At 43.0% G+C, this 14,516-nt stretch overlaps 1 protein-coding gene across 1 annotated transcript in view; it reads right to left on the minus strand.

The window, feature by feature from the left end:
- nell2a (neural EGFL like 2a) overlaps positions 1 to 14,516 on the minus strand; it is a 98,197-nt gene that overhangs the window by 16,411 nt on the left and 67,270 nt on the right. Inside the window, exon 15 of the mRNA XM_037767356.1 lies at positions 13,738 to 13,833. Coding sequence (XP_037623284.1) covers positions 13,738 to 13,833 — 96 coding nt within the window. The remainder of the gene's footprint in view (positions 1 to 13,737; positions 13,834 to 14,516) is intronic.

Consider the following 14,516-nt stretch of genomic DNA (forward strand, 5'->3'; position numbering starts at 1 on the left):
CACACTGCAGTTATCCTACTCGTTATCCTGAGTGGCAGCCTGGAAACAAGCGCTCTATTAAGGCAGCTCTCTGAGGACAAAGTGAGGACCGAGCGGACGGTCTTTTTCTCTGCACCCTCCTGTGCTTGTTATGCCACTCTGCCACGACCATCCCCCCTCTCCCCTCCTCTCTTTCTTCATCCTCCGCCGTCACCTTTCCATGTGTTTCACTTCGCCTGTCTATCTCCACCTCAAAGCTGAGGTGAAAAACAGAGGTGACCTCGTCATCACCTTTCCCCGTCCCTGCAGTTTGCTCTCGCTTTGAGCAGGAAAAAGGCAGAGTTTAGTCTGGCCTGCCCTCGTCTCTTCATCCCTCCCTTTCATTGTCCCCGCTCCCTCCAACCTCTTCGCTTCGTCCTCGCTTCCTATTTTGATCCTGGATCAGTGCGGTTCTTTGCTTTCACCCCTTTCTTTCTTTCTTTCTTTCTTTCTTTTTTTCTGTCCCTTACCAAAAAGAAGTTTATTCAAGTGTGCTATTAGTATACTTCTTTTAAAATTAGAAAAAGAGACTATGCTTTCAGTTTACTTTTTATGTATTTATCAGAGATATACTCAACAAAAGTATGCTTGGCTCATACTCACAAGTATACAGAAAAGTCTAAGTATACTTGGTTCATACTGACAAGGATATAGAAAAGTCTAAGTATACTTGGTTCATACTGACAAGTACAGTATACAAAAAAGTCGAAGTATACTTGGCTCATACTGACACTGTGTGTGCGACTTAAGTGCGACTCGAGTCCACATCTCTGCTAAAAAGTGGGCTGCAAAATATATACAAGTAGCCTATACTTGCAGTATAAAAATAATTAAACTAGTTGTTTAAAGTGTACTCTCATAAACTAAAACGTGGGCTACAAGTATAAAACTAGTAAACTATCAGTATACTTATAGAATAGTTGCAGTACAAAATAAAACTTTTGTTTAAACTAGTTGTGTACTCAAAGTTTACTATTCTTCTACTTAAAGTATATTTTAATAAACTAAATAGTGGGCCAATTTAGTCCCAAGAAGTATTAAAGTAGTACACTTACAAGTATACTACTAGTATATTGATATTAGTATACTTACTACATAAATATATACTTGAACTTTACTTAAATAAACTTGAAGTCTACTAGTTTTTTGTAAGGGGTCGCTTCCCTCCCCGTGTCTTCTACCATCTCTGACTGACAGATAGCCGCGGGGGGTTGAGGTACACTTCCGCTGTGTTTCATCACCACACGTACGTCTCCCGTATACAGTAACCTAATTCAACCTGATTTCAATTCCCACAGAGGTCTACCCGGTAATCCTGACAGGCACCCGAAGGAATTACTCAAAGAGTATCTCTGGATCTCAACTGAACTTTTCCCCCTGCTCCTATAAGTCAGATGCCATTTAACGATAAATGGATTTTTAAAATTAGCTGAGTTTGTCATGTCAGATCACGTTTACGATGACGGGCTGAGAAAAGGCTGCCGAGCCTTTAAGTCGATAGTAAATGTGTACAAAGCCTTTATCGGCACGTACGTGACACGGCGATAAAAGGTAAGGAATGGATTCCTGATGCCTGCTCTTCTTCTATGTACACTGAAGAAGTGTAATTGAGTGATTGTCGCCGGTCCTCAGTCTTCATTAAGAGAGAAAAGAGCGAACTGAAGTGATCAATCAATCGTCATGAAACCCGAGGCATAATTGAGTTACACACTGGGTTCCTGAAGATGAAACAGACACTGAAACGCAAATCCATATCTGCAAGCACTTGAGTGGGAGGGTGGATGAGTAATCACGGTAAATTGGAAACAAGGCTTGTGAACAGTCGCTAGTATAGCTGCGAGCGCATACAATCACTCTGTATCACTTAGCTATAGCCGGAAAGGTTCTACACACTTTAACGTACAACTGGAATCACAATTTGTGAACTGATTTTAGGATTAAAAAACACGGACAAGTGAATTTCAGAATGAAATGCTCCTTTAGTCTCCAAGCCTCTGAGTGGGAGGAAGGATGCTTGTGTTTGATTGACAGCTGGGTCAACAGGGGCACCGAGACACAATGTAAACAAACGTGTGTGCTGGTAACCGCTACCTGGAGTTTATAAGCCGAGGAGATGTGTTAGGAAAGCTGCACTAACAGCATGGTGGAGCATTTAGCAGCTAAAGAGTCAGATATTTATTCTCCCACATTTACACTTCAACGTGCCACAGCTGCCTGGATAATTAGATAGCAAGCCTGCTAAAGTGTGTTTGCAGTGCAGAATTTACCCACAGACAGAGAAACAATCGGACTGGTATACGCACAGAGAGATGGTTCAATCACAAAAAAATATAAAAAAATATGTATAATATGGATAGTGTTTTTTTTTCTCATAAGAGCGCACAGGACATTTACAGAGCAGCTCTGAATGCTGCAATCACATTCTTACTCCCAACTCGGCAAATACCGCCAGATATCTACGCACTAGGTTCCCCTCCAGCGGTAGATTTGGACGTGTCAATATGAGTTCATCACATGCATAGTGTCCTTTCAAAATAAACTTCAGTTTTGACGGGAAGTTTTAGGGTTACGGCAACACAACCACTTAGGTAGGGTTAGGAAACGGTCGCGGTTGACGTTAACTTCTCTGACTCACGATATTAACGAGTCACGTGACTAACGATAGACATAGGACAGGGGTCAGCAACCTTTATTATCAGAAGAGAAAAAATAAATAATAATCTGTCTGGAGCCACAAAACATGTGATCATTGTGATGAAGGTGACACAGTTTATAGTCTAAGTATATAGTATATAAGTCTAATGCAGTGAGGACCAAAGAGCTAATGTACTACGGAGTATTAGGGCCACATTGAGGGAAAAAAATCTGAGATTTACAGAATAAAGTCGTAATATTACGAGAAAAAAGTCATAACTTAGCAAGAAAAAAAAGTCATAATATTATGAGAAAAAAAGTCATAATATTACAAGAATAAAGTCATAACTTAACGAGAAAAAAAGTCATAATATTACAAGAATAAAGTCATATCTTTACGAGAAAAAAAGAAAATAACACGTAAAATTACTACTTTACAATATTATGACTTTATGACTTCTCATATGACTTTTTTCTTGTAAACCTTTACTTTATTTTCATAATATTACGACTTTTTTTCTCATAAACCTATGACTTTATTCTCGAAAACTAGGATTTCTTTTTTTTCCTCAATGTGGCCCTACAGACCTACAACAATAATAAATAAAAATGAAAATGTAAACAAAGAACAGTTATTCATTTCCATTTTTAAAAATCCACAGGGAGCCGCTGGAGAGGAGCTGAAGTACCCGTTTAAATTATATTAAATCTTAAAGTTCTGCTAAACGAGGGCATGGCCGCTTTGAGTGACAGGTGAGTGCCGTACCAGGTCACTAGCTTCTAGCTGTTTCCTCTGGGCCGCCTCAGCTCCACAGACGAACCACCTCTCTGCCCGTTTTTTGGATGAGTTAAGATGTTTCATACAGTCTGTGGTCGCATACAGTCGCTAAAGGGCGCCTCTGTTCGTCGGTAGCCGATGCTGAGCAGCACTGACCAAGCGGCAGTAATAATGAGGAGTTGGGAGTGAGAACGGGTTTGTGGTGCAGCAGAGAAAAATATGCAATTAAATTTCCATTGGCCTTTAAAAAACAACGCAGCAGTCCAGTGTCCGGCGCAGCAGCTCCGGCAGCAGCACGCTATCCCTGGGAGATGTGTCATTTAGGTAGAAGCAGCAGGTTGCGTTCAGCTCAACGACAGCTCCGGCCATTAGCAGGGTCTAATTAAGACACACTAATTAGAGGTGATGGAGTGAGGGCTTTGTAAGGCTGTCTCTAAATAAATAATGAATACATAATCACTGTGCTTAAACAAGCCGCTTGAGCTTCAACAGTCACAGGCCCCCGGGCCTTGTGGGTAAATCGTGGAGCGAAAGCAGGGAGAGAGGGAGAGCTGCAGCGTTGCATCATGGGAGCTGTCAAGCAGCGAAAAAATTAATATGGTTTTAAATATTCACTACCTGTGCCTGAGTGTCGGGTGGGTGGCGCCCAGGGGAGATTTCAACTATGATGAGGTTGGGATGTTTTTCCCGTGCCTACCATTGTGTAATACACGCTGTGGCCCTCGCTGGTTCTAATTATACAACAGCAGAGCATCAACAACAGCTATAGCTCTTCTGTCCTGCGCACTTTAATGCACATGTAGCCGACCTTTATCAGATCCACCTGACCATCTGCGTGTCTTATTATTCGCTATTCATCTTCCTTCGGTTTCTTTGTCTCTCTGTTGTTTTGTCCGTCTTTCAGCCTGCTATGTTTTTGTCTGTCTGGTCTGTGCTTTTGTCTAAAACTCTGACAAGCTTCCTGGAGCTCGCCATCAATGTAAATGAGGTCTGAGGGAACAAATTGTTTGTCTGGCCCTGTTCGGTTCTCCGTCCTCCAGTCAATACGCCAGCGTGACCTCGGGGCTCCACACTCTCTCCTCTCACCGCCTTCAAAGCTTCCTCATGAACTCACTGGCCCACCCTCTTGTCTCCTCCCATCCTCCTCTTCCTCCTCCTCCTCCTCCTGCTCCTCCTCTTCCTCCTCTTCCTCCTCCTCCTCCCCATATTCTTCTTCACTGCTATTTTTTCCCCGTTCCATTTTTACATCTTATAATAAATCACCTCCTTTTCCCTCTCGTCTTTATCTCCTCTCATCTGCTATCGCCCAATAATTAAATACCCTCTTCCTTTTCTTCACTTCTCAGCTGTCTTTCTCTACATATGTCCTCTTCAAACTTCCTTCTCTCACTTATCTTCCTTCATCTTTTCCTAAATTTAAAGTTAGAAGAAAAGGTTGTAAAAACTCCAATTGAATAAGGAAACTCTGATGAAACGGCGCCGTTTCCCTTCACATAAACAGAACGCTCCCCCTCTTTAGATCACGTCTCTTTACGAGAGTATCACTTCACGAGAAGAAGGAGTGTGCTGGTAAATGATCACGACTTGAGAAAATGAGAGTTTTTTCCCACCAATAAAACAGGAATTTACAGTGTAGGTGTAATACAGCAGGGGTCCCTGATGGTGCTCTTGAACATAACCCTCCAGGAGTGTGTGGGAGTCACAAAACTAAATTGCATCATTAACATGGAACATAAAATTCTTTTATCTCTTTCTCCTTGTCCTTAAAGATCAGTGTTGATGCTGAACTAGCCTCTGTGTGATTCGGTGCCGCCGATGATTAAAAGTGCTCGTGAGGACTCGAGACCGCAGATGAAAGGGAGAGGTGTCCGTCCACAGCATCTGATCAAAATCGCTCTTCTCCCTAAAGCAGCCCGCAGCGTCCTTTGAGAAGCCGGCGAGAGGCCGACCAAGGACAGCGGAGACGGCCATTAGTTACAGAACTGACAGCGTAGTGACAGAACATTTTAACTGGTGGCAAAGCACCCTAACAAGCTTAGAGGGGCTTGAAAGGAGAAGATAATGAGCTGAAAATAAAAGAAAATAGAAAACGCTACCTCCCCATTCTTCTCATAGGAGCAGTTCAGCAATTCAGTCAATAAACGCACATCTGAGGCCAGAACAGAACAGAAGGGGATGTTCACAGATGTTATGTCCCAATTATTCATCGGCTGGTTGGAAATCTTTACAGTCCTGGGCCCCGTTTCCTAAAAGCATCTTAAAGCTCCGACGGTCATAAAGCCCCTTGTTATGAATCTTCTTCTATTTGCGGGGTATTTTCTTCTAAAAGCATCATAACTAAAGACGCTCTTAAGACTCGTAGATTAAACTTATCTGTCAGATGGAACGGCAACATGATAAAGTCTTTACGGGTTTGTTTATTTATTGCATCATTTGGCTTATACTTTTACCGAGACCACTGTGGTATTCTCCGAGTATAAAGTGGTGTTTTATGCAACATGAGTGAAGATCTTAAAACAATAAATAAATAAATAGCCCCGTAGGCTAAGAGAGAGGGAAGATGGGGATTCCTAAGGATATAAGAATTTCTTTAACCTGCTTTTCAAGGAAATATTTATAAAAATGGTTGATTTGCCTCTAATGGCCATGAATTGTGCATGATTACATCTGAAAGTTTCCATTGCCATCGTCTTCTCGTCTTCATCGGTTATGCAAAAGCACCCAGAGCGAAGATATCCGGCACAACCTTCACGACGACAACTACACTTTGAAGGACGGAGGTGTAAAGCTACTGGGTTTTGACAACACCAACTTAATATACAGTACATGTATTTCATCTGTATTTTTCAGTGCACCCTTGAAGTAAAGGGCTTTTTGCTCACATATGCCTTCAATATTACATTAATCTCATCTTGCTGAAGTGCCACATCCCTGATCTTTTGTTCTCTCTTTCAATATCTCCTCTTCTTGCTTCACTTTTTTTAATTTAAATTATCCACACAATTTGAAGTTCAAAGTGTAATGTCTAGCAGCTAATTAGTTTGAAGTACACCGAGTTTACTTTCTTACACCTCCACCCGGTAACATGCGTCATATGAAACGCTGCAAGTTGGAACATTGTTGACCTTTAAGGGAGAGTTTTGAAGTGGGATTGAACGAGCTACTTCTCTTTAGTCAGTGTATTACCTACAGTAGATGGCGGTCGGCACGCCCCCAGTTTGGAGAGACAGACAGGAGCACCGACACAGGAGCAAAGCAATGTACTGCTGTGGACGGGGGCGGCAGTGTCTGCTACTTCAACACGACGGACAGCGCCATGGATTTATCAATATACACACAGTTACAGTGGCAGTAGTCAGTATATTTTTGGCATCATTGGGCAAAAATTCCATAATAATCTTTCATCATATTGTAATTCAAGTGTTCTGAGAGAAAACTAGACTTCTCCTCCTCATGGCTCTGTTTTCAGGCTTTAGAACATCTAGCTCGTGACGGGAGACTTTGACCAATCACAGGTCATTTCAGAGAGAGAGCGTTCCTATTGGCTGTTCATTCAACAGAGCGAACTCCAATCAAACAGTCAAACTAGGCAGCGCTGACAGTACACAACAAGATGATTCTGAGAACATTTGAGGAGAGAAATAGGCATTACAATAACAGAATATTGATTCATATTTGATCAGCGCTGCCTAGTTTGACCGTTTGGTCGGAGTTGGTGAGTGATTGACAGCTGCTCAGGGACGGCAAGGCTCCAGCTCGGCTCTGAGGTCTGTACTACGAAGAGAGTTCAACATACCCAGGGTATCTTCTTGTTATCTGGCTTAACTAACGCTAACAACCGAGATCACGTTAAGCGGTCCTACGACGCTGGTTATCAACTCTATAAATCAACCCAGGGTTTCTCAGTCTGGCTGAGAGCGCGTTCACATGAACGGGGCGGTGTTTGCAGCATCTGACCAATCACAGACATGGACAAGTCTACAGACTGCAGACAGACAGACAGAGCGGCACATTTTACAAAGAAAGAGCGAACTATATTAGACAAATATGAAAAAGTTAAACACATAATCCAGACAAAAATTAACACAGTTGATGGTCATTTTGCTAACACGGGGGATGGCATCCTTCCTCAAATCGAGTCACAGACAAACAGTACAGCGACTGCAACTTCGACAACATCAGAGAAATTCATTTACAGGTCACACAATATAATAACCTCACTCTGGCATTCGAGCACAAAAAACATCTTTAGCTTCAACAGACATCTAGTTTTTACTCTGAAACATCCTAACAGGTAAAACAGCACATTTTTTATTCTGGATTTCTCCGAGACGGGGGAGAAAATGGACGTCCATTTGGCTGAAAAATAAACCTAATACTCCAACGTTTGCCCATCTCTCACACCCGAGCCATATAGGGAACGGCGCTAGCCCCGAGGCTACCACATTAACTATGCGGCATGTTCGGGGCACACATTACATGGCTGGCCCTGCCTACATTTATATCCACGACTGAAGTGTATGTGCCCCGCCGCAGCTGTGTCCTGCATAATTCATGATGTGTCAGAGTTCTCCACTAGCTGGTTGTCTGTCTGTCAGCAACGCGTGTCCCCTGTCCCTCCCCATCCATTCCCCCTGAATGGTAATGACAAGCCACCGAGAGTCGCAACCACAGAAAGACACAAACACATTAACACGCACCCGCATACAATCACAAACACAAATGTACACAAAATACTGCACGTATGTAGACTGACGAGCAACAAACCAAAATGAGGAGGCAGGTTGACAATCAGCAAACTCGTAAAATGTGTGTGCTCGTAGGCGTGCGTGTGTCTATGCGCGCTGCCTTGAAGAGCTCCTGCTCGGTGTCTTATGACAGGCCGTCAGTCTGCCGCTGCAGCAGCGAGCAGCAGAAGTGGTGGCGTCCCTGGGGAGGCCTCTAAAAGCTCACAGGGTTCTGGGGGTGGGGAGCCCAGACTTAGTGAAAGCTTTTCCATGTTCATCCACCCAGCTCCGCTTCTCCTCCTCCTGCTGCTGCACCACCGACTCCACCGGCCTCATTCCGCATCCAAATGCAGAGAAAAACTCACTAACCCCTGGCCTCTCACCACCCATCTCTCTCCTCGAATCTCCCATTCCATCACCGCATCTGTCACTTTTTCCCAACATCTCTGTATCTTCCTTTCCACTTCACCTCCTCTCACCCACCTCCTGGTCGTTACTTCTCTTTCCTCTCTCTCTCTCTCCTCGAATTTTGCATCTGTCACTCTCCCTCGTACATCTCCATCTCTTCTCCCCAAACTACCGTTCTCATCCCCCTCCTCCCTCCTCCTTCCTCATCCTCCCCACCAGTAGAGCAGCATATCCAACAGTACATTAACCTCCATACATCTCTGTGAGCTTCTCCAGCAGACACTTCCCTCACTGGGAGCTGCTGTCACACTGTGAGGAGACAATAAGACGGACTCCCCCCTTTCACACTGAATGACTGGTGAAGTCTCTAAACGGTGCCAGAGGCTTTAGCCCCGTAGCACGGCGGCCCTGACGGTGGTCCTGGACTATAAAAACCTGAAGAAGAAAATAAGCAAACGAGGACGATTGGCTGTCACAGAGCTGACTCATACGAGACTGGGAGGCAGTCAAAGATTGTGGGAGGGAGGAGAGAGATAGACGTGCACACTGAAGCAGCAGCAGCTGTGGAGACAAACATCTTGTCGCCTGAGGCATGAGGGGCGCACGAGAGATTCGGCGTGCATGCGAGCGCTTGTTTGTGTTCACGTCCCCGAACCTCAAATTCTAATCAGCTTCAATGATGAGCGGAGAGGAAGAAGCCGAAGAAACAGACTGATCCCCGAGCCACCATCCTCTCATGGTGTGATTGAGAAAGAGAAACGACGACTGTATTTATGGACGACATGATTTGTTGTTTTTTATTTAATGGAAAAAAGAACAACTTAAAGTGTTCAACCAAATTACAGCAAAACAGTATTTCCCCCACTCACTTCTTCTTGCGGTATAGTTTTGGTTTTATTTGGACTTCAACACAATGGAGGTGAATTGAATTTTGTTTGTGATCCTCACCTCAAAGCATTCAAAAATTACACTTATAGTTCAACTCTCTTGGAAATACACTGGTTTAGCTTTCTTGCTGAATGTGAGATGAGAAGATTGATGCCACTCTCATATTTATATATTAAATATGGAAACCAGGAAACAGTTAGCTTAGCATAGCACAGAGACGGACAACTGGGGGAAATATCTAGCTCTGTCCGAAGTGACTTCCTGTGCATGTACAATGCCTATAGAAAGGAGGTCACGCGCCATCAACGCGTCATATCTTTGGGGGTATAACACATGCGCAGAAAAATCTGGCCTGCACTCGCCAAAATTGAGCCAATCGCAACGCACGACCACAGCCTCCTTTAAAGGGACTGTTTGTAAGAATCAGAAATGTCTTGTTAACAGCGACACCTGTGTCCGTTAAGTCTACAAAAGTCAGCGTCCTGTTGCTCCCGTTTGTGCTCGCTCTACATAGACATGAGCGAGCATCGCTCAAAACAGTGAGGCGACACACGTCAGCTAAAAGCACAATATCACTCTATATTTCAGCTGCTTGGCAGTAATGTTAGCTGACCAGACGAAGGTCTCTCCATGAATCAATGCTGATACTGTGTTTGCTTCTCCTGCCTCGGCGCAGGCTGAGGCAGCGGGGCTCCGCAGCGAGAAACTCATCTCCCTCCGCCCGCAGCCGGAGTGAACAGGGAGACACCGGCACCCGGTCGGTAACGAGACAACAACGTTTCTCTCTGCAGAGCCCCGTCACTTCACAAGACACGGGAAACCTCTGTTGGTCTGGAGGAGCTGCAGTCCCTTTAAATGTCAGTGCTCCGTGGTAGACAGTATCCAGCCTGCGTAGGCTCTGAGAAGATGCATGCATGTATATAACATCGCCGTAGTCCAGCACAGACATAAAGGTGGCAGCGACAAGCCACAAGACATAGTGTTGAATCACTGAATTGGTGTGATGAGGGAGCCAAACTGAAAATTCTCACATGTACGACTGAAACTTTTAATGAATTCACTGGTCGGTTGTTTGACCCTGAGGAAGACCGGTGTCTCGGTCTTGTTTTCTTGCTTTTGTAATCCTTGTTTTTTTTGTGTATAGCCACTATGATAAAAGCTTTTTAAATTCTTTTCTTTAAAGAAGCGGCGTGCTTTGACTTTTTAGGGAATTCATCATCTTCTTTTTTTATGGAGATATCCATTATCTCACACCTAACGTTGATATGATGAAAATAGAAAAAAAAAAAAAAAACTTTCTCTACAACAAAGAAATGTTTCCTAGAAAACGTATTAATTTGTGGAGCTTTTTGAGATACCGAGTGATGAATAGAAACACCGGGGACAAAGCTGTCGTTCATTTTTGTAAGATTTCTCCTTTGATGGACGATTCTGTGACTGTTTTTTGAGACGCGGGACGCTCACAAAAGAGAGTAAAGAGAGAGAGAGAGGGAGACAAAGAGCGAACGGCAGGGATCTAAAACACTACAGAAGGTAATGAAATGTGTGATTGCCTGGACCGTGCCATTACTAAGGGACGAGGTCCTCAGAAGCCTCTCTCTGCTGCAGAACGGGGAGTAGGATAAGTCATTATGGTTAGGTGTGTTAACACATTCTCAGTGGTTTTACACACACACACACTATCCCCCTTCCTCAGCATCCCACAGCAGCACCATGAGGAAATTCATTTACTTTAAGGCAGGCAGTAAAAAGGACGCCTCGTAAAAAAAGGTCCTTTATGTGCAATCAATACCCGAACCAATGAGCAAGCAGAGAGGCTCCGTTTGCTTCACTCAAACACAAGCACACACGGAGGGAACTGGCATGACTTGACTTCTATTAGCCGGGCCGCTCATCTCCTCAAGGACACGCCACAAAAAGGTTGAAAAGAGGGGGGTTATGAGTCTGGCTGTCAATCGATTACAATATTTAATAGCGATTAATTGCATGAGTGTCCATCGTTAATCGCAAATTAATCACACATTTTTTGAAAAAAATGTACCTTAAAGGGAGATTAGTCAGTCATTTAATACTCTTATCAACATGGGAGTGGACAAACATGCTGCTTTATGCAAATGTATGTATATATTTATTATTAAAAATCAATTAACAACACAAAACAATGACAAATATTGCACAGAAACCCTGTAGTTTCTGTCTCAAACACACTTGTAACTTGTACACATTGCAATGTTATTTGCAGTAGTCTGGTATATTTATAGTGTATTTTAATATATTCTTTATATTGTGTTTACTATATATATTTATCTCTGGTGTTGATATGTATATTTACTGTGTATCTATCTACCTATATCTATCTATCTATCTATCTATCTGGCAACAACAGCTGTCAGTGTGTCAGTGTGCTGACTTGACTATGACTTGCCCCAAACTGCATGCGATTATCATAAAGTGGGCATGTCTGTAAAGGGGAGACTCGTGGGTACCCATAGAACCCATTTACATTCACATATCTGGAGGTCAAAGGTCAAGGGACCCCTTTAAAAATGGCCATGACAGTTTTTCCTCTCCAAACTTTAGCGTAAGTTTGGAGCGTTATTTAGCCTCCTTCCTGATGAGCTAGTTTGACATGGCTTTGCATGGCTAGCTTTAAAGCTGAGCCTACTACGAGGTCAAAGTTGCGTTAACACGTTAAAGAAATTAGTGGCATTAAAATGAATTTGCGTTATCGCCTTAACTTTGACAACCCTTATTTTGATAAATTATGTGAGTTGAATCTGTTGTTGAAGAAACTCTCAGTTTAATTTACTGTGATTTATTGTTTTTCATTCTAAACATTAGAAATTGTTTGATTACTTTCATTAGTGTAGGGTTGGAAAGATGAATCCCTTTTGTTTATAAAATGTCTAAAAATGATGACTATAAATACCTTGTGCTTCTAGACTCAAAAAGTGAGTCTTTGTTAAAGTATTAATTGTCAAAACAATCAAAAACAAAACAAAAAAACAGCAAATTACTTTATTTATTACCTCATTAATCTACTCATAATCCATTCTCATTTATTATTTTCAATAATTACACTCACTTTTATCCCATCGGTCCTCAAATATATTCATATTTACCCAAACCTACACTCCTACACTCGGCTGTGGACACGATCACTGGCGGAACACCAGGAGTCGTATCTAACAGCACTTTTCATTCACATATCTGGAGGTCAGAGGTCAAGGGACCCCTTTTGAAAATGGCCATGCCAATTTAGCGCAAGTTTAGAGCGTCATTTAACCTCCTTCACGACGAGCTAGCGTGGCATGGTTGGTACCGATGGATTCATCAGGTTTTCTAGTTTCATATGATACCAGTATCTTCACTCTAGCTTCAAAACTGAACCGCTACAACCTAAACATTGCATTAAAAAAAACGAATTTGCGTGAACTTTGACAGCCGTAGTTATGAGAAAGATGTTATAGATTAGACATATGCTGCATCTATAGCACCAACCTGCAGGATTACAGTGGTGACCTTAAATCAGCAGCGCCGCAGGAGGAAAAACACACTGAATAGGATCCAAAGCCCCCCCCCACTCCCTTCGAGTCTTATCACAACGTTGTGTTGTGACATATTTCCATGCATGAGAGCGAGCAGTGATATGGTCTTATGGCCATAAACATCAGCCTGACTTAATACTCGGTTAAGCCATCACGCCCTATCGCATGTTGTGCATCAGGAGGTTTGTGTGCGGTTGTAATTTGGATGTGGCGTGGCGCCCGTATGAGGAGGAATGCCACGCTGATTAATATGGGCTGTGATATGGAGGTAATTCCCATACTGCTGCAACTGCAGTTCAAATCCTCCATCGGGCCATTGGAAGAGGTACAAGCTCATTATTCACCGTGGAGCGCAGACCCACACAATCACCCACGGACACACACACACAGTGAATATAGCAGAGTGTGAGCGCTGGAAACATCTCAGCATTTACAGATCAGCTGCGTTGTCGGGGTCAGAGCAAAGACAGCTACACAAAGTAAGAATTATGACTCTCTTTTTAAACAAGAGCCCAGCCGAGATAACTAAAGCAACAACTCTGATCTTCTACCTCACTACTGTAATCTCCCCTGCTCTTTCCTTTTGTCCTTTTCCTGTTAGATCTAAAAAAATAAAATAGAACACCCCCTCACTTTACGTCACCTCTTCTTCCTGTTTCTCGTCCCCCGTTCAGTCAAAAGCTCTTCCTATCTGCCGAGAGAGAAACGTGGGCGTGGAACTGAGATGAACTCTTACCTGTCTCGCACCGCTTCCCGGTAAACCCTTGCTGGCAAACGCAGTTGTTAGGTGAGACGCAGGTTCCCCCGTTCTGGCACAATCCGTCACACATAGCTAGAGGTAGACCAGAGGAAGAATCAGAGCCATTACTCACAAAGATTAACGAGCATTAACTATGTAATTAGACCAGCAGCGGCAGCATATGTATTTGCATACAGAATAAGAGCTAATTTGGTGATGTGATTCATTAACGGCCTCCAACGATATTATTTTCGCGTGATTAATGCATCTCACCAAGGTTAATTCAGAAATGTTCATTATCCATGTGGGTAGACTGTTTGGTTAATGTGTCCCCGGAACACAGAGAAGTCATTGAAGTTGACAGAATGCAATGGAAATAAATGAAATATACATTATACCCCAGAATAAAGATTAAGAAGTATCAGAAACAAAAGAGGCCCTATGCAGCAAAAGGAGCACCACACAGGGGGTACTCCAACAATTCAGTATTATAGATTAGTCGATAAACTACGACGGAGTGTTAGGGCCACATTGAGGAAAAAAAAATATATGAGATTTCGAGAATAGAGTCATAATGTTACGAGAATAAAGTCATATGTTTTACGTGTTATTTTAGAGGGGAAATAGAGCAGCGTGCCGCCTGTGTGAAAATGAGGAACGTGGAGCATCTTGTGAAGTTCTACTTTAGTTTAGGTTTCACAAATAAGGAAATACTTCATCTTTTGGCACATCAGCAGCACGTTATCATCAGTATCAGGACCTGGAAAAGATTGTGC

This window comes from Sebastes umbrosus, chromosome 4 (assembly GCF_015220745.1).
Source record: "Sebastes umbrosus isolate fSebUmb1 chromosome 4, fSebUmb1.pri, whole genome shotgun sequence".
NCBI lineage: Eukaryota > Metazoa > Chordata > Actinopteri > Perciformes > Sebastidae > Sebastes > Sebastes umbrosus.